The sequence below is a fragment of the Gobio gobio genome, assembly GCF_949357685.1.
Source record: "Gobio gobio genome assembly, chromosome: 6".
NCBI lineage: Eukaryota > Metazoa > Chordata > Actinopteri > Cypriniformes > Gobionidae > Gobio > Gobio gobio.
This window is the reverse complement of record NC_137102.1, coordinates 17,248,136-17,273,046: the sequence shown is the minus strand read 5'-3', so window position 1 is coordinate 17,273,046 and position 24,911 is coordinate 17,248,136. Positions and strand designations below refer to the sequence as shown.

The 24,911-nt window shown below is 36.9% G+C and overlaps 1 protein-coding gene across 1 annotated transcript; it reads right to left on the bottom strand.

The window, feature by feature from the left end:
• Positions 1 to 126: 126 nt before the first annotated feature.
• On the bottom strand, positions 127 to 24,866 carry gk5 (glycerol kinase 5). The gene is made up of 16 exons (XM_079819784.1): positions 24,247 to 24,866; positions 24,051 to 24,144; positions 21,462 to 21,537; positions 21,285 to 21,378; positions 14,185 to 14,316; positions 14,035 to 14,110; positions 11,225 to 11,286; positions 9,816 to 9,889; positions 9,662 to 9,722; positions 9,390 to 9,516; positions 5,969 to 6,073; positions 5,605 to 5,699; positions 5,267 to 5,370; positions 2,267 to 2,326; positions 2,050 to 2,183; positions 127 to 1,521 (listed from the first exon to the last, which is right to left on the bottom strand). The coding sequence occupies exons 1-16, from the start codon at positions 24,373 to 24,375 to the stop codon at positions 1,355 to 1,357; spliced, it is 1,590 nt and encodes a 529-aa protein (XP_079675910.1). The 5' UTR covers positions 24,376 to 24,866; the 3' UTR covers positions 127 to 1,354.
• Between the last annotated feature and the right edge of the window lie 45 nt (positions 24,867 to 24,911).

Here is a 24,911-nt window from a genome sequence, read left to right as displayed (position 1 = left end):
AATTACGATTATATAATAAATTGAATGCACGACAAAACAAATAATGCTCTACTATTATACATTTTTTTACGGTCATTTTTTCCATGCCAATTTATCCTCAAAGAATCTTTTACATATATAATTGTTGGGGAATTCTTTGGTTTAGCCTTTATTGTGCGACTTTACAGTTGTTTTATTACATTGTTCGTCACAGATGTAAGACTCACCCAGTACTTCAGCCAACTATTTTTATCAATGCACAACTGTAACTAACAATTTTAGACCCACACATTATGAAACGCCCATCATTCATTTTAGTAATTAAAAATCTCACGTTTTAAATGCATCCATTCACCCCTGACAACGCACACAATTTGACATTAAAATGGCATATTTATTTAAAACAAATATTTTCACATACTGACATGAAACATGGCACAATGTTAAGAGTCGACAGTCTATTCATAAAATACATTTTTATTTATAGCAAAGTATATTCTTTCTTTGAAACCCTGATAACAGACTATGATATTACAGTTTCACAGTAACTTATTTGCTACAGTTTATCATTAGCCACTTTTGATAGTATCATTTGAAAGTAAAAACAAACAAAAATATAGCACTTCAGGTAACAAGTTTTCCATGTGTGCAGCATTGTCTTTGTATTAAGAGGTACATTTAATATAAAACATTATCTATATAACATCAATACTATTATGTGAAATTAGAAAATGTCAGCTATTATTACATGAAAATTACAATAGCGTTAATGAATGCTTGTATAAATTACCACACACCACTAATGGATGAACACTGCGTGTTAACTAAGTCAATTAATAAAGGTGAGAAAGAGCAGTAAGTTTCACTTACTCCTATCCAATCTACGTAAACATGAAATACATAATTACTATACTTCTCTCAGGGTGAGATGTCATCATTTGGGAGATGAGAAACTGGGTTAATTCACTGTGGCACCTCATTAAGGCACATAGCGAGTTCAAATTCATTTGTTCATATTTATAAAAAAAAAAAACAGTAGTTGGTTAAAGGCACCAATTGATTTTCAGTGCCTAATGGCTGAAGTATTGATTGGCAAAATCATAATACTACATCTGCCTTATTCTAAAGTAGGAATTGTGCTGCGGCCGGCCACCTTGTCATCATAATACCACTGGATTCACAACTTGGTGCTGTGACTTGGATTTGCACAGACAAGTTGTAAATCTGTTAAACTCCTAATGATTAGGCAAGACTCATAAACTGTACACATAAACTGGTTAACAAAACCAGATTGGAAATGATACTGTTCAAGTGTTTTTAACAGTGACAAAGAGAAATCGCCCCACACCTGTTTATAGAATAAACTTGTGGTAAATCAGGGCTGGCTATACCAGTGCATGGACCGCTGAAGAGCCCTCTCCCAGCTCTGCAGGACACCTCTGTATTGGTCCCTCTTGTCCCCTTCTGCTTTACTCCTTCTGGGAAGGAAATGTTGGTCAGTGGTCAAAAGCTTCTTCAGCTCCTCTTGGTTCCTCCAGTAGCCTAAAGGACAATTCAGAATTAAATGGGCAGATTAACTCTGTAAAGCCTGACAGTTTTGAGTATCATATTTGATATATGAGGGAAAAAAACGTTTATTCGGAGGCCCAAACAGAGCAAAAATATGAAATTCTGATAGCTTGTAATGCAAGTCAATGAGCTCATTATAACAGTACAGAAGACTACTTAAAATATATATGCATACACATATCAGTTGCTACTCTATTTTAGTGAGAATATTTAAATGCTTTGTTTTAAGAGCAACACTTTTCACAATTATATTAACAGGCCTTTTACTTGCTAAAAAAGTATGAAGTATCAATCACATGACAGATGGCATGTAGTCGATTGTGTACAACAGGTTGTTCAGCAAATATTTGATCATGTTGATTATTAAGAGGCCTTAGAAATGTGCACATCAAATACAATACTTCATAGGATTTATAGAATCAGATTAAGCCTAGATTAGGAATTGGTTTGTTTGCTGCACTATAATGTACTATCTGCACAATAATGTACTATTTTTCTTACCTGTTCCTAGTCCCGCAACAAAAGCAGCTCCAAGGCAGGACATTTCAAAGTGACTTGGACGTGCTATCTTACGCCCCAACAGATCAGCCGTCAGCTGCATGACGAAATCATTTGTGCATACACCTCCATCAGCCCTATAAATGTGTAGATATATACGGAAGTTCAGACAGGTAGGATCAGGCTATGCCACAAAACAGAACCGGGGTGAGACCCTCACCTGATTTTAGTGATGGGAATACGTGTTTCCCTAAGCATGACATCAAAGAGCTGCTTGTTCCTGAAAATCAGAATTGCTGTTATTTGCCAGTTTGTACACAAGGAGGTTATGACTAGATATGGACTGGTATTAAAACATTAGTCGTTACCTATTAGTCCATCACAGCCTTATGGGAATTTGTAACTATTTTATGTTTTGGCAAATTGTTGGCCATTTGTATGAATTTGTACAATCTTCTCATGGCCCACTGAAGGTTAGGTTATAGTGTTGGACCCCATATACTTCATATTATCATGCTTACTTTTTTAAAAATGTATGTTTTCATACTAAATTAAAATCAAATTTGTAAAATAGGTTCTCTCATGAGATGGGATTGGATAAGTCAATAATTATTACGATGGGCAAAGACACCAGCTGAGGAACGAAGTAGGAACAGATTCCAGAAAGCAGGTTATGCGACTTAGCCGGGTAAATTTACTCAACTTGTAAATTTCCGGGTATGCATGTAGCCATAGCAACAAATTCTTTGAACATAACCTGCTCCAGAGCAGGTTTTGGAACCTGCATATCTCGAGTAAACAAGGTTTGGGTTAATCAACCGAGAGTTCATGGAATACGTGAGTTAACCTTGCGTTCTGGAATACGCCCCTGGGCTGTTGAGTTCGGTCTTTATTTATCTGAAGGATGAACATTTCTTAAGGGTGCAAAGGGCAAGCAAGTAGGAATGAGTCTCTATTAATATACAAGTCCCGATTAACTACACTAGATTGATAGAGAATGCCAAAGGATGGTGGTTTGCATCCAATCACCTTCACATTTCTTTTTTTTTTTGATTGTGCAGAGGCAGAACCAAGTCAGATGACAATCGAAGAACTCATTACACGTTTACAATAATGACTGATTGTGAGAATGAGATGTGTGAAGCAAAGCATCATCAGGGGTCTAAGATGGCCAATGTTCTTTCTTTATAACTCAAGTGACATTTTCATCCCTGCAGACACTGTTTGAGGTGTTGTGCTCAAAGAATTGGCAGGTTTTCTTGTCTACAAATTTCATCGTTTGATCATTCCCTGCAGTAAAGAACTAGTGATAGTTAAACTAAAAATGCATTGCCAATATTTGGCTGACATTCATTGTGAATAATTCACTTACATTTAAGTAAACATGTAATCAAAATGTGTTTTTTTTAATGGAATATTGCAGTATGTATTATAAATGATTTATCAGTGCACATCATTATTTAATTATTTTTATTATATAATTCATGTGTCCTTGTAATCTTTAATCAAAATATATTTCCCTCCCTCTTTCAATGACATCTCTTCTCTGATAATGTTTACTGGCATGAGGGCGGGACAACCTCTCACTCACATGACACAACATCACAGCAATAGCAAACAACAATCATCCAATCAATTTCATATGGACAAAATCAAGTCCCACCCTAAATTTTTTCGAGAAGCCATTTGACTCAGATATACTTCACAATAGAGAAGAAAAGACTAATGCAACTTCTGTTTAATTCCAACTACATCTGGGAAGTGTTAAATACCAAGCTAAATTCTACGAAAAGGATTACACATGCCTCAAAATACATGCTGTTGAAGACAAAGTCTGTTTACACTGATCTTCAGTGACCCGTTTAACTCAAATGTTTTCATATCCAAAGATGTTAGTTAATCATTTACTGCAAGTAGGTTGTATATAGTAGGTAGCAGGTAAGTAGGTAGTATGTTGTGTTTTATCAGAACAGGAACAATAACAGAGGATATGAAGCAATCCTGGAGTCTGTTCTTCGTACCTCGCTTAATACATGAGATGATTTGACAGCTCCCAGATCTTCTAATCGGGATAACTGATCTCTGGATAATTTGCTTCTTCAAAAGAATTTGATTAAAATATCTGGATTAAGTTGTCTGAGATTACTGCGTGTTCTTGTGTGCCCTGAAGAGGGCAGATGCATCGATACTCGAAACCACGATTAGCAATGCAGTGATTGGCTGGCGGCAAGACAGCAGCGTAATGACATCATATAATTAAAAAAGACACCAGATGAAAAACTTGATGAATTTCTGGACCTTTATAAGGAAACAGCCAAGCAACCAAAACTACTTAAGTTATAATAAATACATGAAATGTGCACAAGATTCCCAATTATTTATATTCACGATTCAGATCTAGAATTTGTACAGCCTTTACATTTTTATTTCAATGTTGTAATTAGCAATTCTATATTTGAAGCAAATTAGATTTGTTACGTACAGCATTAATTAAAGTTTCTTAAGGGTCAAGCTCAAGTTGTCTGCATCTCTTGCGTTGCATCAAGCCACTCCCATAATATCTGTCACCGCTCAAATTAATGCATGACTCAGATTAACTGTACAGCATGTGTGTAAGACTCCAATAAAATGATAAAGTAATGATTCCATCACAAATAAATCTCTTAATCAAGTGGCTGTGTCTATAGTATTATAGACTACACAACATTATAATATTATTTTCAAATAAATGTTTATATTATATATAAATTATTATTACCCTTGGTTCAGTAAGGAACTCTTGTAATAAAGTAGCAGTGGTTGGGACAAATTTTAAGTATCAACGCCGCTTTAAAAGATGCAATCTAACCTTGTTTACATGAAATAAACCTGCTCAAGTCCAGGATGAGCTTCGGAGAACCAAACAATCAAAGATCAGGCCAAATCGTCAACAATCAAATCCAGCTAACTGAGTTAGCCACTTACGAAGAACAGACCCCAGCACTATGCATATGCGCACTTATTCATTGATTTGGCTAGCAGTTTTTCAGTGTAGTTGGTCATATACTAGTGTCAGAAATGATTAACTTTTGTTTTAATTAAGGGCCGGGATTTTTCCCAAAGCCCTGGTTAATTTATGACCTTGACAAAATCTGCCCCTTTTTATAACTTTAACAGATCATATTCTTTGATTCACGAGAGATCTTTTGATTATACAGTCAGATCTTGCAAATCAGCTCACCTGAACGCTATAGACTCCAGAATGGCTCGGACCAGGTGTCTCTTGGTTGTGGAAGGTTTTAAGCCCATGAAAGAGGCACAAGCTTTAGGATCATTCAAAGGGGCCTGTGGCACATAAACATACATAATCATAGTCATCCAGATTTCAGATCATCTTGGATCTCATTACACAGTTCATTCAGACAATGACTTAAAAATCAGATTTAAAAATCTGCTGGATTTGTAACGAATACGCAAGATGAAGTTAAAAAAAAAACATGTAGACATAAAAAGACCTGCCTGCATAGGCAACAATGAAAGTCTATGAGGAAAAATGTCACAGATGCACATAAAACACACCTGTAAACCACTGAAAGAAGGCACAAAATACACGCCATCTGAGTCTTCCACGCTAGTAGCTATGGCTTCTGTCTCCTTCACATCAGAAAAGAGTTCTGTAAGACAGGCATCAAAGAGATTACACTACAATAATCGAATTACAGCAACAAAATAACGGTCACCAAGTGATTTCAGCATTTTTTTCTCTCAGCTTTTTGTTTTATTCAAGTTAAATAAATTCTCATAATGGAGTTGAGTGTGCATCTACAATCTTCAATGGTTCTTTTTGTATTTATGTCGTGTAAAATGCATATTGAAGTTAAGGGATATGCGTGGGCTTGTTATTTTGCATGTAGGCTTAATGTACATTAGTCATCCTACTCACCTAGATCCTGTGCCCATTTAATCGCAGAACCTGTTCCAGCGGCATTACCTTCAGCCAGATACACAACATCAGCACCGATCTTCCATCCCACCAGCGGATAAAGGCCTATTCAGAAAACACATGATACAGATCACATGAAAAGGAGAGAGGGACCAACAAATGGACACATCAGTAGGTGCGTTTACATGGAGCACTGTAATCGGTTTAAAAGTCCAATCCCAATGAAAATGCTCCATATAAACACCTCAATCGGAATAAAAATGCCCAAACCGAACGAAATTGTAATCGGTTTAAGAGGGGTGTGATAAACCTTTTCATGAACCGATCAAACGAAAAATTCCACCATATAAACGAACTGATCCGATTACTGTGAGTGTATGTCCTTCTGTGACATGATATACAGCGCGCCGCGCTCACACCATGCTATAATTTTGACAAGAGAGGAAAGTTCATTTTTCTGAGGTGTTAAACAAGTTCGTAAAAAGTTATGAACATAATGTTGGAATAACGACAGAAATAGCCTGGCTACACCATCTCATCTTGACAGCGTTTGTCCTAGGCTTCAACTGCGCCTGACAGAAGAATGTATTTTTCTGAGGTGATTCTTACACTTTACAACAAATAAACAGTTTTTATAAAACTGTTTAAGTCCTGGTGGCCGTTGAGAGTTGCCATGGCAACGGGGAACATTCAAGCTGCTGGAGAGGACATGTCGACATTTCTCTCTGTTTCTCGTAAGTTATATAAAAAAAGTTCAACAACTGCTTCAAATTGGTTAAGTAACATTACCCACAATCTACTTGAATTACTTTCGTTAATATTTATACCTCTGTGATTATGGTATCTTTCCTTAATTATTTGAAATATGGGTTTAGTATTTATCTACTAGTAATGATGCGGAGCACGTATTTCAATGCTTTCATACATGTTTCACCGTATATTAGAGTTGGGGTACTCGGACTTGGACTCGAGTCCGGACTTGAGTCCAATTTTGTATGAACTCGGACTTGTCACGCACTCGGGTGAATTTGTACTCGGACTTGACACGGACTTGGACATTTTGGACTCGAAAAATATCCCGAGTGCAGTCTAGTCCGAGTCATGTGTAACAACAAAACCGCCATAAAACTAAGAAATTAATGAACGTCTCCCCGCTTGTGATTTTACTGCACCACACCGGCAGGCAGCAGTAGCATCATCTTATGCTTGCAGACAATACACACATCACACGGATGCAATGCGTGGCTAGGACAATGTCTTCAGAGTCAGCAATAATTTGTTTTGCTTTTGAAAATCATAAAGAATTTATTTGCAAGAAATCCAGTAAAAAGAAGCACTCTGCGGATTGCAAATCAACTGATGTGTCTGGCACGACTTTCTACCAACATGTTCAAAGAAAACCTAGAGAAATGTAAGTTGCTTATTATAACTTTTAAAACCAACTTAAATCCAAATAACTTAGGGCTGGGTGATATGACGATATATATAGGCTCTGAAAGGCCTCCATTGGCACAATGCACGGTTCACTCTCAAGACCCTTAAAAGGTACTAAAGACGTTGTTACAAAGTCCATCTCACTACAGTGGTTCTACAATAACTTTATGAATCGGCGAGAAAAGTTTTTGTGCGCAAAAAAAACTAAATAACGACTTATATAGTGATGACCGATATCAAAACACGGTATCATGAAGCTTCGAAACGTTATGAATCAGCGAGTCGATTCAGCTGTTTGGATCGCCAAATTTCAGCAGTTTGGCGGTTTGACACTTGATCCGAATCATGATTCAACTCACTGATTCATAACGCTTCGAAGCTTCATGATTCCGTGTTTTGAAATCGGCTTCACTATATAAGTCGTTATTTAGGGTTTTTTTGCGCACAAAAACTATTCTCGCCGATTCATAAAGTTATTGTAAAACCACTGTAGTGAGATGAACTTTGTTATTTTGTGTTTTTCTTACACTTGTAATTATTAAAGTTCTACATACAGTATATCTATGTCCATTCTAATGGTTTGAAACTATTTTTGATTGGAAACTAGTTGATCTGTTGACAAAATAAAAATGTTAAATGGCAATGGCTAGATGTAATAGTGATATTTTTTGTAAAATGTTATATTGCCATTGGTTTAATGAGTTGAAAAGTTAAAATATTAATAGAAGATAAAAATTTACAATAGCAATTTCTAATCTTTTTTCAATTTAATTACACTCTGGACTCGGGCGGACTCGACTCGGACTCGGTCGATAAGAACTCGGACTTGAGTCCAACTCGGCCCCTTTTGGACTCGGACTTGGACTCGGACTTGATTGTTTAAGACTTGGACTTGACTCGAACTCGACAAAGGTGGACTCGGACCCAACACTACCGTATATACTATGTTTTTATTATTAATAATTTGGGTTTGCATTTTATTGTTAATTTTGTGTTTTTCAGAATTCATTTGGAGTCCGCATTCAGCATTCACAGCTGTTGAAATAGGCATTGTATAGGACATAAATTAGGGTAAACTACTGCATGTCCGCCCACAGAAAAATAAATAAATCAAAAAAATTACCAACACAGAACTATAGATCCACGAACATCGCAGTTACTATAACTGGCAACGTTACGAATCTGATGCGGCAGACAAACTGTGTGCGCATGTCACAAAATGATTCTGATTGATTTTAATCAGAATGACAAAAGAGTGCGCATGTAAACGTGGTTACTGTCTCCTTTCTAACTGATCACACAGATTTACATCATGCCCTAACCTGCTGTTTCCAGTAATGTACACTGCTGTACAAACGTTTGGGGTCGGTACGTTTTTTTAAAAATGTTTTTGAAAGAAGCCTTTTATGCACACCAAGGCTAATCTTTTTGATGGAAAAAACGAGTTAAATGAGTAATATTGTGGAACATCTTTAGAATTTAATCTAGAATTTAAGCATCATTACTCCAGTCTTAAGTGTCACATAATCTTTCAGAAATCATTCTAATATGCTGATTTGCTGCTCAAGAAACATTTCTTAATATCAATGTTGAAAACAGTTGCTGCTTAATATTTTTCTGGAAACGGATTTTTTTCTTCTTCTTCTCAGGATTCTTTGATTAATAGAAAGTTCAAAAGACCAGCATTTATGCTCACTTGTGATCAATTTAATGAATCCTTGCTGAACAAAAGTATTAATTTCTTGAATGGTAGTATACACTAAAAGTCATAAACCTTCAATTTTGATTTCACGGGGTCTAAATTAGCTGTGTGTTACTGTGTAGTTGGTTTAGATTAGTAGTAGTTCTAGTAAATTATTAGTAGTTATTTTACAGCTGAATATTGTGAGCTTATTAATCATTAGATTAGATTAGATTAGATTAGATTAGATTAGATTAGATTAGATTAAACTTTATTGTCATTACACAAGTACAGGTACAATCATACCGGCTATAGACGTGTGTGGTTTGTTTCCTGTATTGATGTCCATGAAGGTCCCTGTGCCCATAGTAATTTTCACATCTCCAATGTCAAAACAGCATTCTCCAAACATGGCTGCTTGTTGGTCCGCCATCTGTGACAAAGACATGACAGGTAGGGTTGTGGCACCAAACTCATTCAAGTGCATGCCATTAAATAATAGAAACCTGGCACATTTACAGAAATGTTAATTGTCTTTATAAATAAACAAAGTAAAATTTGTACAAAGTAATACTCACAACAGACATGATTGGGATGGGCACCCCGAATATGGATGGATCACATGTTCCAAATTTGTGACTAAATACAAGAAAAGAGAGTATTAATTATTTAGTCAAATGTGGACTAAAAAGTATTCTGGAAATATTGGAGCGATTCAGGGTGCATGAGTACCTCGTGTTCTGCACCGTGGGAAGGATGGAGAGAGGTATAGAGAGGAGTGAGCAAAGAAATCCACTCCAGCACATCTGATGATCACACAAACGCACACTATGAACACAGACAGTATCTATGAACAAGCACCACTTACAGAAACATGTTCTAAGACACTATATGGACAAAATATGCCAGAAAAAACACAAACACATGATAAATGTGGGCAGCCCTAAAAGGATAATTCACCCAAAAATGAAAGACCAATAAAATTCATCTTAAATTCATTCAATGTTGCCTACACCCTTTATGTTTAAGCGTTTGATTCACAAACAATAAATTAGATGAAAACTGTTGTTTTACAAGAAAACATGAGATGTGTTTGCAAATTAGTAAAGATGAAGTGAATTATTTTCAAACATAAAAGGAAAATAATTAATTAAACACTGACTGAAAATCATTTTGCTTGTCAAACGTCAAAGATTTTTTGTTTGGCTTGCCCAACATTCCAATTTCTTTGAATGTTTCTGAAAGAAGTCACTTTTGCTCACCCATGCTGCATTTATCTGACCAAAAAAAATAGTAAAACAGAGTAATAATATTGGGAAATATTACAACTTAAAATAACATGCCAGAATCTACCCAGAAGGTTGTTGGGAAAGGTTGAAAAAGAGTTTTGTCAGGAAAGTAATTTCCAAGGTAGAACAAGTTGGATATTTTCGTAATTTAATATTTTTTGTTATATGCTATGACATAAGAGAACAGTTCATGTTTTAAATTATTTAAATTTGGTCTGGGTTCTCAAAACGACTTTATTAAAAATCAGCAATGTTTCTCCTTTTATGTAAAACAGTTATACATGTTTGGAAAAACATAAATAATGGCAGAATGTACATTTTTGGGTGAACTATACCTTTAACTGTCTCGTTGTCTATCTCTCAAGGCACGCGTGTATGTACTCAAGTCCACAATCCAAAGGTAATGATCAGATAACAGCAATTACACAAATAAAGTAATCGTACAGCTGTACCCGATTACTATATACGAGTAGTTGTTTATTGACAGAGAAGCCTTGTGCACACATCTAAACAATCTAAACTTGTATATTATATATATATATATATATATATATATATATATATATATATATATATATATATATATATATATATGTGTGTGTGTGTGTGTGTGTGTGTGTGTGTGTGTGTGTGTTTAACTATTAATTTTAATTACCTCTATTGTATATTTATCTGGTATTTCTGAAGGTGATATTAGACTGTTATTATTATTACTATTAAGTTTTATATTTTGCTATAGTGAGTGTGTGTGTGTGTGTGTGTGTGTGTGTTGTCTTGTGTATAAGCTACTGGATGCCTTGAATTTCCTTCGGGATTAATAATGTATATAATCAATCAATCAATCAAACTGACCTGATAGGAATCAAATATTGCTGTTGCACTGGCATTAGAGTAATCTGTAGCATGAACCAGGCCTGCAAACAAACAATAAAACACAGCAGAACTTACTGCAAGCAGTTCAGATTTGTACTACCCTGATATCATTTACACCGACCTGCTAAAGCTATTTATAGCCAGAGTTGTTTTTACCAACATATTTGGTATGTGTGACAAATTATACTGATCAGGCATAACATTATGACATTATATTGACAGGTGAAGTGATATTGTCCTAATCTGAATCCTAATATTGTGTTGGTCGCCCTTTTGCTGCCAAAACAGATGACACATTATCCTGCTGAAAGAGGCCACAGCCACCAGGGAATACTGCTCCAATAAAAGGGTGTACATGGTCTGCAACAATGCTTAGGTAGGTGATATGTGTCATCCACATGGATGGCAGGACCCAAGGTTTCCCAGCAGAACATTGCCCAAAGCATCACACTGCCGAGTGCATCCTGGTGCCATGCGTTCCCCAGGTAAGCCATCCATGTGATGCTAAAGAAAACGTGATTCATTCATCAGACCAGGCCACCTTCTTCCATTGCTCCGTGATCCAGTTCTGATGCTCACGTGCCCACTGTTGTCGCTTTTGGCGGTGGACAGGGGTCAGTATGAGCACCCTGACTGATCTGCGGCTAAGCAGCCCCATATGCAACAAACTGCGATGCACTGTGTATTCTGACACTTTTCTATCAGAAGCATTTAATCTGTTTGATCGGACCACACGGGCCAGCCTTCACTCCCCACATGCATAAGTGAGCCTTGGCCGCCCATGACCCTGTTGGTTGTCGACCACTGTCCCTTCCTTGGACCACTTTTGATAGATACTGACCACTGCAGACCATGAACACCCCACAAGAGATGCAGTTTTAGAGATGCTCTGACCCAGTCGTCTAGCCCGGCTGAAACTCGCTCAAATCCGTACGCTTCTGACACATCAACTTTGAGGACAAATTGATGAAGAGATAATCAGTGTTATTCACTTCACCTGTCAGTGGTCATAATGTTATGTCTGATCGGTGAACACCATTAAATGTTAACGCTATAATGTAGCTCTGTGACAGCCATACATTAATAAAAACATTACTATTTATAATTTGCATGCCATTATAGCTAATGCTTCAAAGATATCTTTGTCACAATTTGCATTCAATGCATCACAAAAAAACACAAATGGGCACGTACAAATTCAAAAATGTGTACCATTCAAAGTTTGGGTCAATAAAAAAATGATTTCTATTCCTCTCTATTCATCAAAGAATCCTGAAATAAAAATATTACGGTTTTCATAAAAATATTAAGCAGCACAACTACTTTCAACATTGATAATAATAGGAAATGTTTCTTGAGCATCAAATCAGCATATTAGAATGATTTCTGAAGGATCATGTGACACTGAAGACTGAAGTAATGATGCTGAAAATTCAGCCATTTCAGCCAAATTCAGAAAAAAAAACGGCTATTTTGAATGGTAATAATATTTCACAAAATGTACTGTATTCTACATCAAATACATGCAGGCTTGGTGAGCATAAGAGACCCCAAACTTTTGAACGGTAGTGTGTGATCAGTGAACGCAAAATACAACCAAATACAAACTCTCACACTGGCTCCTGGCCATCCTTATCAGTGATGTGCCAAGTTGGAAAATAAATACCGTAAAATGATAACCATCACTGTAGATATGACTGCATATGATTATTTACTCATTAACACTGCCAGTATGCCTTTCGCCTTTGCCAAGGATTGTGGGGAAACTGCTTTCTAAGAATAGTGTCAGTCAGTGATTTAAGATGTCAGATCTGCTGCATACTTACATTGAACAGATCACTATGAAGAGCCAATATAACTTGTTTTATTTCTGCACGCTCTCAAAAGACTTGTTCAGACTGTCAGTCCAAATCCAGTTTTTGTGCATATCTGATTGGAACCCAGTGATATTTAGCAAGTGTGAACAGCATAATAAAAAAACAAATCCGTTACCAATATGTGGTTTGGAATCCTATTCAAATCACATTTCTGGAAATCAGTTTCAGTCTGACTGCTGATCTGATTTCGCTGAACTTTTCTGCCTACGTCACACTCTCACGGCAAGTAAAATGTAAACATGACATACCTTGTTGTAGGAAACATGCTGAAAGTTGTTGCAGAAACAAGGTTTTGTTGTTGCGAAGAGCAGGTTGAGTGGAAAATGACAATATACTGCTAGTCAACCTGGTCTAAACACTTCTTTGAATTTTGAGATCTACACATCATGTTGAAACAACGTGTCTACACGGGACACGAGCGGTGCGATGCAACGCAACAAAAGACAATATAACCCATTATAATCAGTGATGCTGTCTACACTGGATGCGACGCGTCGCAACACGACATAAATCGCAGACAGTAACCGATGCCTCGTTCTATTTATGACGTACTGACATGAAGGACAAATGCTTTTCAACGGTCGCTTTGTCGCATCCAGTGTAGACAGTTTCTAGCTGTTGCGGCTTGACGCATCAACGGTCGCGTCCGGTGTAGACACGGTGTAAGACAACATCTGTATTGCAAATCCCTAAGTATTGCTGCTGTTGTTGTTTTTTAGGATATGCCTTCCAAGGCAATGTCAGTGCAATAGATATTCTGGAAAATGAAAGCGCGCCACATGCGGATCTGAACAGTTTCGATACACAGTTTGGACAGTCGATCATTTAGATCAGATTCCAACAAATTTGGACTGACAGTGTGAACATAGCCAAATGAATCCAGCTAGAATACTATGCACATAGAACAGCCACCTTTAGTGAGTTTGTACAGCAGCCAGGTGTCTATGGTCCCAAAATAACACAAGCCTTCTTCGACCGCTTGCTGCAACTGAGGAGAGAGAAGATTAGGTTCAAAAGAGTGGACAAATACTGAATGCCATAGTTGAACTAGTCCTAGTTTACCTCAGGGATATTGTTCAAGGCCCAAACAAGACGCAGTGACATATGCTGAGTGGTAAAAACTACCAAACTGGCGGCAAGGAACCGCTTCTGTCTGGTGAGGAAGTACAGCATCTTCATCACCCCACGTACCGTCTGTCATAACACATACATACAAGTAAATATGCTGTTAAAGTCACCATAAAATCAAAATGGACATTTCTTATTTTTTAAAGCTGCAGTGTAGTAGAGGTGAATTGCTCCCTCTCATAGCTAGCACATAATAATTGATATTTACCATAATGCACATAGCAAAAGGAGAAAGGCACAAAACAAAGAAAACTCTGTAACTGTATGAATTAAGCGAACAAGTGTGCTATTGTTAAATAATTGAACCATTGAATTGTCTTGTCCAGCAGAAAAAAAGCGGTCTCTGCGTCCGTTTTGACACAGAGTTCTCGCCACCTTTCAAAAGCCCTTTTTGTCCTTGTTTTCACATTGGCCCGGTTGAAGTCTCTTTTTTTCTGTAGCCACTCTGAGGGTGCATCTCAATCAGCTCCCTAGTTCAGTAGTCAGGGCACTGATCAGGGAGTCAGCCCATTGACTTCTGACTACTGAACTAGGGAGCTGATTGAGACGCACCCCGAAAGTCCGAAGTCTTTTGTATTTTACAACGGGTGAATCTCCAGTTGTCACTGGTGATTGTGTTTGAACCTTTCTGGATCCGCCATCAAATTGATAAGTTTAATTATATCAAGTGCTGTGAGAAAAGGCTATAAATCTCCACCTCCAACATCCTCACACGCAATATAGCCTACTAGCCGGGACACCTTCTTTATGTGTACAGATGTGATGTAAAGACGCAAAGACATGCTTGAATTTCCCGCGGAAATCCACCACTACCACTGGAATTAAAAACATTATTACAAGCTTTCGAGCTAAGGTAAGCAGATAGTATTGAACACTGGCTGGTTATGTACTTGCTCAAAAATTTATTTTGGATAATTTTTAACCCAAAAAAGTTACAGACTGCAGCTTTAAGGAAAATTGCTGTATTTATTACACATCAGCATTTTTTTTTTTTTATTCATGTGCCCTAAACTTTAATCAAAATAACTTGCAACGACATAACCTCTCTTCTCTGATGACAGGTTTTTTAGGGCGTGACAACATGTCACTCACTTGAGATCACAGCAATAGCAAATCACAACTCATCCGTCCTTCGGATGAGACGTTAAACCGAGGTCCTGACTCTCTGTGGTCATTAAAAATCCTAGGATGCCCATCGATAAAGAGTAGTGGTGTAATCCTGGCCAAATTTGCCCATTGGCCCCTGTCAATCATGGCCTCTTAATCATCCCCATATATATATATATATATATATATATACGATTGGTATCATCAATCGGTCTCCTCTCCACCAATCAGCTGGTGTGTGGTGGGCGTACTGGCACAATATGGCTGCCGTCGCATCATCGAGGTGGATGCTGCACATTGGTGGTGGTTAAGGAGATTCCCCCTTCTATGTAAAGCGCTTTGAGTGCCTAGAAAAGCACTCATAGCTGTCAACATTGAACATTGAAAATAAGGGAGATTTCCCGGAATCCATCCACAAAATAAGGGATTTTTTTTTTTTTACACGATTCTTACCCACAAACTTAAAAAAAAGAGTTTATAACTACACAATATATTTTGATTTTGGCCGTGAGCGTCCTGATCCATCATCGTACATCACACTCATCTACTATACTCTCCTTGAAGTTTACTTCCCGCTACTTTTTCCTTCTTCCTCCCGCCCGCCGCTGCAACTGTCTTCTTCTTCTTCGATAGTAGCCTAAGTCAGTGTTTCCCAACCTTTTTTCAGTTTTTTTTGCTCACGGTTCGGTTTGTATCACGGTTTTAGGTTCACCGTTTCGGTACAGTTCAGTATTTGCTATGTTCAGGGAAAAAAGGACTACTGTCAAATAAAAATAAAGAAAATAATAAGAACAAATCATTTAAATAAAAGCAGCAGCACAAATAAATACTATCGAGAAAAGATACTAATAAAATAAACTATGCTTTTCAGGTTTTTCATGTACGTCTAACATTAGTTTTCAGGTACAGAAATTGATCAAATGTAAAATAACATTGCATATTTGAGAGAATAAATTAAAGATTAATTCTATTAAACTTACAAAAGCTATTCAATCAAGAGCAGTGAGTGATGTCCTTGTCTTTTGTTGTTTGACATTAAACAGACAGCAGTAAAGGCTACTGCCCCTTTAAGACCTAATGTATGGATATGCGTCGTCTTTCTCGACTGTATAAAGTTTACTTAAGGCATATACAGACTATGTCTGCTAGAATACTCATCAAGATGGACATGTTGACATACTTTTTGCGTGAGTTTGTCCGTTCAAGAGCAAGACTTGAAAGAGAACTCAATATTTGCGCGCTGTGAGACGTGTGCGTGCTTTCGGATGAGCGCACAGAGACGCATTTTCTCACAGCTAGCGCGACTTCTCATTCGCGTCTTCTGGCAGCACTAAACCCGGGTGATGACGGCGAAAATGACTGGTCATATTCGAACATACGGCATGCAATGAACAAAGTTTACAAAGAGAGGATTATTTGAAAAATTTGAAAAAAAATATATATATTTAAAGGACTTTTACACGGCACCCCTGCTCTCGTCAGACGGCACCCCGGTTGGGAAACACTGGCCGCTACTGTCTGTGTACTGCCACCTGCTTGACTGAAGGTCTAGCAACCCAAGAGCAAGCCACTCACAGATAGTTGCGTGTTCTGAGTTAACACAATCAGAATGTAAAAATACGGGATATTTTACGGGAAAATACTAAAACGGGAAGACAGCGGGAAAAGAGCTAAATACGCGAGAAACCCGGAAAAAACGGGAGGGTTGACAGCTATGAGCACTATATACACTGTAAACCCGAATGTTCATGTTAATTAAATAGATTAAGTAGTGTATACTCAAAGTTTTAGAAAAAGTTCTACTAACTTAAAGGGGTGGTAAAACACATTGTTTTGAAGGCTTGATTGTGTTTGTGGGGTGCACTGTAACATGTGTTAATGCTTCGTTTTTAAAAAAAAATCTTTATTTTTCATATATTTGACATTTATTCTACACTGCTCTGTCCCTCCTTGTAAAACGGTCTGATGCTTTCCGGGTTGTATGAAGCCAGTCCCTCAAAAATACGTAATGGGCTCAGATTGGTTAGCTGGCCCAGTGTGTTGTGATTCGCTAACCGCAGTGTACGTTTGTCGGAAACGTCACGCCCCTTACCTTACCGGTAGACTGTGCTTTGGTCAGTTTTAGAAACGATGGCGTCAATAAAACCACACCAATCTGAGCCCGAATCAGACCCAGAACATTTTAGTGAAGATGATCGAGCAGAAGCTGTTCAGTCCTAATGAGTAAAGACTGCGGATCTATAGTGATCGCTACTGAATGGCACTGTTACTTTTGTATTTTTAGAACGATTATAGCCAAATATCTGTCGCAAGAACTATTAACCCAAAACACTAAACACTGGCTTTACTATAGTAGCCAAATCACACACAGAACCATGTTTAGCATGCCTGTAGATAAATAATACATAAAAGCTCTAATCAAAGAATCATTTACACTAATGCCAAGTTCGCTGTTGAGATTTTAACGTTAGTGTTTGTAACGATAGGTGTTCGTCGGATAACGTTAAGTATGAATGAGCATTTAACAGACTGGTTTGCAGAACAGTGTTGTCATCGGTTTACTTCCTTGCTACAACCTATTACAGGAAAACACATCGATGAAAAATAAATCAGACTTACAGGTTGTGGCCCGTAAACAGCTTCTGTTTGTAAATCCAGCTTTCAGGTCAAGCCGTTGTGCATATCCTGCATTGAACTCGCGAACATTGTGAAAGTTTTCCTCCGTGAAAAACTGCTGCGGGAGGGAGCCCCGCGCGCGTCGTGCAATCACACACTGTCAGTGTTTGTCTTATGCAGCTGACGTTGTGCAAATCCGGTGTTGAACTCGCGAACATTGTGAAAGTTTCCCTTCATGAGATGTGCTGCGGGAGCATACACACGTGCATATAACATGTTGTATGTTAAACGCTCTGCAACGCACCCCCGTCCCTATGAAGGGTGAACAAAGCAAGTACCCCAGACCTGCAATCCGGATGAATATAACAGCGTTTCCTCGGCATCGCGGCAACAACACTCCAGCCTAACTATACCACAACAGCGCCGCGATACAAAATGCCCCCCCCCCCCTATTTAATATTCTCGGAGGAGGGGTTTATGTAAATATTGAGCCTGGTGATGTCACCAACCCTGGAGGAATGTGTGTAGTCGCCTACTGGCCGTTTGCTGTAGTTCTTAGAAATGGATTTCTTTAAAAGCAAATATCTCCCTTTGCTTTAAACTTTGAACGTTGTAACTTTGCAGATGTTGTTTATGCTAAAGCAGTAACATTACACGCTAGCTTAAGTTAGAATAGTGAAATCGTGGTTTACCACCCCTTTAATTATTTCAAGTTGGTGTAACATGGTCTTCCTTTTGAGTAATTTCAACTAATATTTTTTGATTAAATGGAACTTTTTTGTGAATAAGTAAACATAACTTAAAAACATAAATTAAGTACAACTTAATAGAATTAAGTAATTACATGCTAAGAATGATGAAGTCCTGTTATTTCTGTTGTTTCAAATAGAGATGATTTAAAAAAAAAACTTAATTTATATAGCACATGCTAAAATAAAATAAAATCTCAAAGTGCTTAACCAAATAAGTAAAATCCATCATAACAAATAAATTACAACCATAGCCTATTAAAACAATTTAATTGGGGCAAACTGAAATGCGTTAGTGGAAGACAAAATGTATTTATTTTATTTATTTATAGTATTTTTATTGTCATCAGTTTAATGTAGCCTATAAAGTAAGCGATTTTTAAAACGTGTACGCAAGTTTTTTTTCTCCGGTTTAGCACATCACACAATAAGCACTTCTAACTCCTGCGAGACTTACTCACACACATACATTAAGAATCAGCCTATGAATCTCAACAATGGTGACATGATTCATGCCGCAATGCATTCTGGGTGCATCATGTGAAACTCATCCATGGCTCCCATAATGCATTGCAGCATGAAGCGTGTCACCATGGTTGAGATTCATAGGCTGATTCTTGATGTATGTGTGTGAGTAAATCTCACAGGAGGTCAAAGTACTTAACATACAATCTATTTTATAACTTATTCAGCTTTTCTGATTAAAACCGTGCTGGATATCAATTGCCTCAAAATTTTAAGTTTGAGTCGCATGTTTTTAAGTAAACAAACACAAAATATTTGACTAACATGTACTTAAAGCAATGACAACACAAAGCAATAAAAATTGAGTTTTGTTAACATAAAATGGTGTGGTTGTGTACTTATTTTTTTAAGTTCTGTGAAAACTCAAAACTTTGTTATAATAACTGAAAATAATTGAGTTGCCTTAACAGAAAACTGTAAGTCATATTAACTGCAAATATTTGAGTTGAGCTAAATGAGCACTTTAATTTAACTGTTATCAAAAGGTACAAGTAGCAGGTAATCCAATCTTTTAAGTTCTGGAAAATTGTGACTTTTAAGTTATCCAACTTAAAAAATTTGAGGCAATCGGTTGCCTCAATTTTTTTGAGTTCTGGGAACTTATTCGGGTTTACAGTGTAAATGTAACAAATTATAATTAATTATAACAACCGTCCAATCAATTCCTGATGGACAAGATCAAGTCCTGCACTACATTTTTTATAGTTCACTTCCTTTTCATGCCGACTTTAAATATTTTAAATATTAAAGCAGCTTAAAGTAGTTGTGACAAGAAAAACCCCTAAGACGAACTTTAAAAAAGTCAAACAGAGGACCACCACTACCTTCCAGCATGACCTTTGCCCTCTATGATAAGATAATGAAAACATTTTCCTCTGTTGAAACGTGTTCAAGAAGAACCAGTTTTATCTGTGACTACAAATACAGGGATGCTTAGAGCAAACTGCAATAACATTGGTCGTAATTTTCAAACTGACAAGATTTTGTCTCTGCAATGATGGAACAAAAACGAATCAATGTGAATGATGAAAACCATAGGAGCATTAACTGACCACACTAGGTCATGAAATTCAAACCAGCCACTAAGGAGGGAATTCTGCCGACTCAAACATGAGCACTTTTAGCTTGTGTCACAAAGATACTGAGGCCAAAATATTCACTCTCAGCACCTTACACAAAAATATCAGCAATCCATCTGCGAGAAGTCGTAGAGGTTCTTGTTTCACTGCTGTATTGCTTATTTAGCTTACAGGACTTGGAATGAAACACTCATTCATTGACGTACACAATGAATGACAAACACTACTAACTGTCACAGTCCAAACAATACATGCTGTGTTTGCAGTAATAAACTGCAGTAAACTGTTATGTACTGACTGTTATTAAATAGTATAAGCAATTGTTTAACCATTAGGAGATTATCAGCATTAACTGTACCAACAGCTGTGCAACCAATAATACATAATTTATGTTTTGCATAAATATTGTATAAGTGTTAATTTTGTGAACAATTTTCATTCGCTGTAATAAAATTACACTACTGTTTAAAAGTTTGGGGGCAAGATTTGTTTTTTTACGTTTTTGAGAGAAGTCTCTATGCTCACCGTGGCTGCATTTATTTGATCATAAATACAGTAAAAGCAGCAACTTTTTAAAAATATATTAAATTGTAATAAATATTTTGCAATGTAATTTATTCCTGTGAGGCATTTTTCAGGATTCTGTGATGAATAGAAAGTTCAAAAGAACAGAATTGACTTGAAATGGCAATATTTTGTAACATTATAAAAGTCCTTAGTCACTTTTTATCCATTTAATATGTCCTTGCTGAATAAAAGTATTAATTTTTGAAAAACATACTGACCACAAATGTTTAAAAGGTAATAATAATAACAACGTATGAATGAATTGTCGATGTCATTCCAAGATGTGGTCATTTGTATTATGTCGATTGTTCTGTTGGCTTGGAGTGATTGGCTTGATTAGAGTCTGAAATTAACAAATATATATATCGACAAGATGATGACATCACCTCACCTTCATAGTGCAGGACCCATTCCACGATCTCACCAACTCGTCTGCCCTCATATCCTGCCAGGTGATGAAATTATGAAATGTTTTTCCTGTGTTTCTGGAGATAATAACAGAAAACATCACCTCTGTCAGTCCACGGTGCTCTCTGAGGAGCAATCACAGGATTTAACATATACTAACCTGTCCCAGGTCATGAATGTTGCCCTCTGGGTTGAGATGCCAAGACCTTCCATTTGGCACATCTGTAAGCCTGAGTCTGAATGACACAGAGAACAAAGAGGTACCTGTCACTATTATAACCTTCATCAGACCTTTAAACTCATGGACCAACAACATTGACCACAGTGGTTCAAAACCTCTTTGACAAAAAACAATATTCAAAGGCCTCCTATTTAAAGGGTTAGTTCACCCAAAAATGAAATAAATGTCACCATTTACTTACTGTCGTTCCAAATCTGTAAGACTTTTCATATTCAAAAGTGAGAATTTTAGAGATTTCGGTCCCTCCACTGACAGTCTACGCCGGTGTTTCCCAACCACACACACTAGTGACAGGTTGCCAGGTGTGCCGTGGAAATTTTAAAAAATAAAATAAAAATAAATGCTACAAATAAGAATATATCGTCGCTGTCGGACGGAAACCTTGTATTTCTAGATTTCCACATTTTTGTTTGATCTTTGTTTAATTTTTATTAATGCTATTGGTCATCTTTTAATCAATGAAAAGCATTTAAAAGAGGTCAAACCTTGTAATTCCAATGGACCTCAAACTGTCTGTCAAACCTCATAACTCATCCTCACTTAAAGCTTAAAGGAACACTCCACTTTTTTTTAAAAATAGGCCAATTTTCCAACTCCCCAAGAGTTAAACAGTTGAGTTTTACCGTTTTCGATTCGATTCAGCACTTTTAGCATAGCTTAGAATAGATAATTGAATCTGATTAGACCATTAGCATCTCAAAAATTTTATTTTGATATTTTTCCTATTTAAAACTTGACTCTTCTGTAGTTACATTGTGTACTAAGACAGATAAAAAATGAAAATTTGCGATTTTCTACACCGATAAGGCTAGGAACTATACTGTCATTGCTGCGTAATAATCAAGGAACTTTGCTGGCGTACATGTACCAAACAAGCAGAGATGGTCCAAACTGTGTGTGGCAAACTTCAAGGAGGACCTCACTAAGTCTTAAAATTATTTTAAATGAGTTATATAATTAAAATGCAAAAAATTAACTGTCGTTAAACTGCAGCAGGCGCAATGATATTACGCACAGCGCCTGAAAGTAGTCCCCAGCACGCTCCCTGTGCAAGCAGGTTGTCACGTTGGTTATGTTGACAAAAGTTAGCCTATTTTCGGGCGCTGTGTAATATCATTGCGCCTGCTGCAGTTTAATGACAGTTCAGCAACTACATTTTTTGTGTGATTTTGCATTTTAATTAAGATTATGTTATTTAACTCATTTTGAATCATTTTAAGACTTATTGAGGCCCTCCTTGAAGTTTTCCACACACAGTTTGGACCATCTCTGCTTGTTCGCAAAGCAACGGTAAATAAAGAACTGATGTTTATACAAGTACAGTGTTTTCTTTACTCAAGAAACATTATGTCTATAAAGGCTAATGTTTTTATATTTAAAGAGCAGAATAGAGTCTTAGTCTGGTATTTGCCATCTAGTTGAAGCAAATATACAGTTTTAAATATCCTGTGTGTGCATAGTGCTTTGTGTTTTATATCATAAATTTTGGGCAAATGTACTCAACAGCAAGACAAATATAACAGTGCCCATATAACTACAATAAACTTTATATCCTGCAAGTTGATGAAAATGTAATGTGGCTGTTCCAGTGACGGACAAAATGCATATCTCTGTCATTCGCTGGTCAAAAAACTTGTAACTCCATTATGAGCTTGATTTACATAAAATGTTAATATTATAATGGCACATGCATGTGTAAGAGCATAGTATATAAAGCCACAATACCAACTTTGACAACACTGTGTTTAATTGTTAAAAAGAAATAGAAGGTTTTCGCCCCGCAGCGACGATATGTAAAAGTGTTGTTTTATCATCATCAACAATATCATAGCTACCTATATGACCTTATTGTGTTACTACATAAGTTATCTTATGGGTTTGGAATAACATGAAGGTGAATAAATGATGACAATTTCAGTTTTTGGGTGAACTATCCCTTTAAGCTGATATATACAATTTTGACATCCCGTATAAAGCATTACATTTAACACGGTGTCCGTATTACACATGTACAATAAGACTATAATAATGTGTAAGCTGGTCGAGGATGTAATTATAAAATAAATGTTGTTCATTAGTTTTACTCACAGTTTTCTCAACAACAAAAAAACAAAAAAAAGATTTATTAGAGCGTTAAACATTCATTATTCATGGTCATTTTAATATTGTATATAATAAAATTGTTCAAAATCACATGCAGAAGACAGTAAACATGTTGTGCTTGATTAATCTTGTTAAAATACTCATATTAGAAATACAATTCAATGAAATTTGATACTGAAAATGTTATATAACACCGTTTTCATTAAACAAAAAAATATATAATGATTGCATTTTGCTATTTAATATGCAGCATTTGTCTAGAATGATTTGTTTGCATGCATACCACTAGATGTGATGTTTTGTTATCTGATGTGATGACATTCATGCATGTTTACAAGAGTCTAAATTGTTTTGGGGGGCCCTGCATGCTTGTGTTATTTTAGAAGCAGAATAAAGAAGTCTCACCTTGAACTGCTCCTTTGACTACAGTGACAAACCCTTTCCACAGTTCCTCAGGGTCAATCTCTACCCTTCCAGGCTGCGGATACAGAAGGGACACCTGTAAAACAAAACAAAAAAAATGCTGTCATATTTCACACATTGGAAGGTTCTGGCACAATCATGTCAAGTCAGTCATTCCAGTCAGCCTGCTGTCATTTACCTTCGAGGAGCAGGACCCCCTGATATTGGCACTCTTGTCGTATACATGGCACCTTATGGAGGTTGTTCCCACATCAACAGAGAGAATGTAAGTCTCTCGTTTGCAGAACCCGTTTCTCTGAGTCCCCATTGCACAACGCGCTTATTCATAAAACCGCAGTTATTTGAGTCGCCATGGCTATGGGCACGTCAGGGAGGATCCAAACTTCTAGTCAAATGATCCCGTTTTCAACTTTGGTCCGTAAACATTTGAGTTTCACTCCTCTAAACACTTGAATGCCAAACTCTGGCAGATGTGTTTCATTCCGTTAAGAAAGACGACTGAATGTGTTCACTTCATTGCTTTGAATCTGTATTTTCAATGCAAACAACAACCGAAAGTATAACTGTTAAGTAAGTTATAACGTGTGTCCCCAAACTTTCCTAAACTGTGGTCTCGCGCCCTATTTTAAATCGGCAAATGAAATATCTACAGTTGCGATTTGAGCCTAAAACATTTTCTTATTTTCATTAGTGAATGATAAAAGTTAGCAAAAACTATCAGCACACGCGACAACCTCGGTAAAGACTGAGCAAAATACAGCGGGCGGGCGATTAAGATTGTACAAAACTGTACGTCACATATCAGTCGATAGGTGTGGAGAGTTCTTAAAGAGACAGAGCATC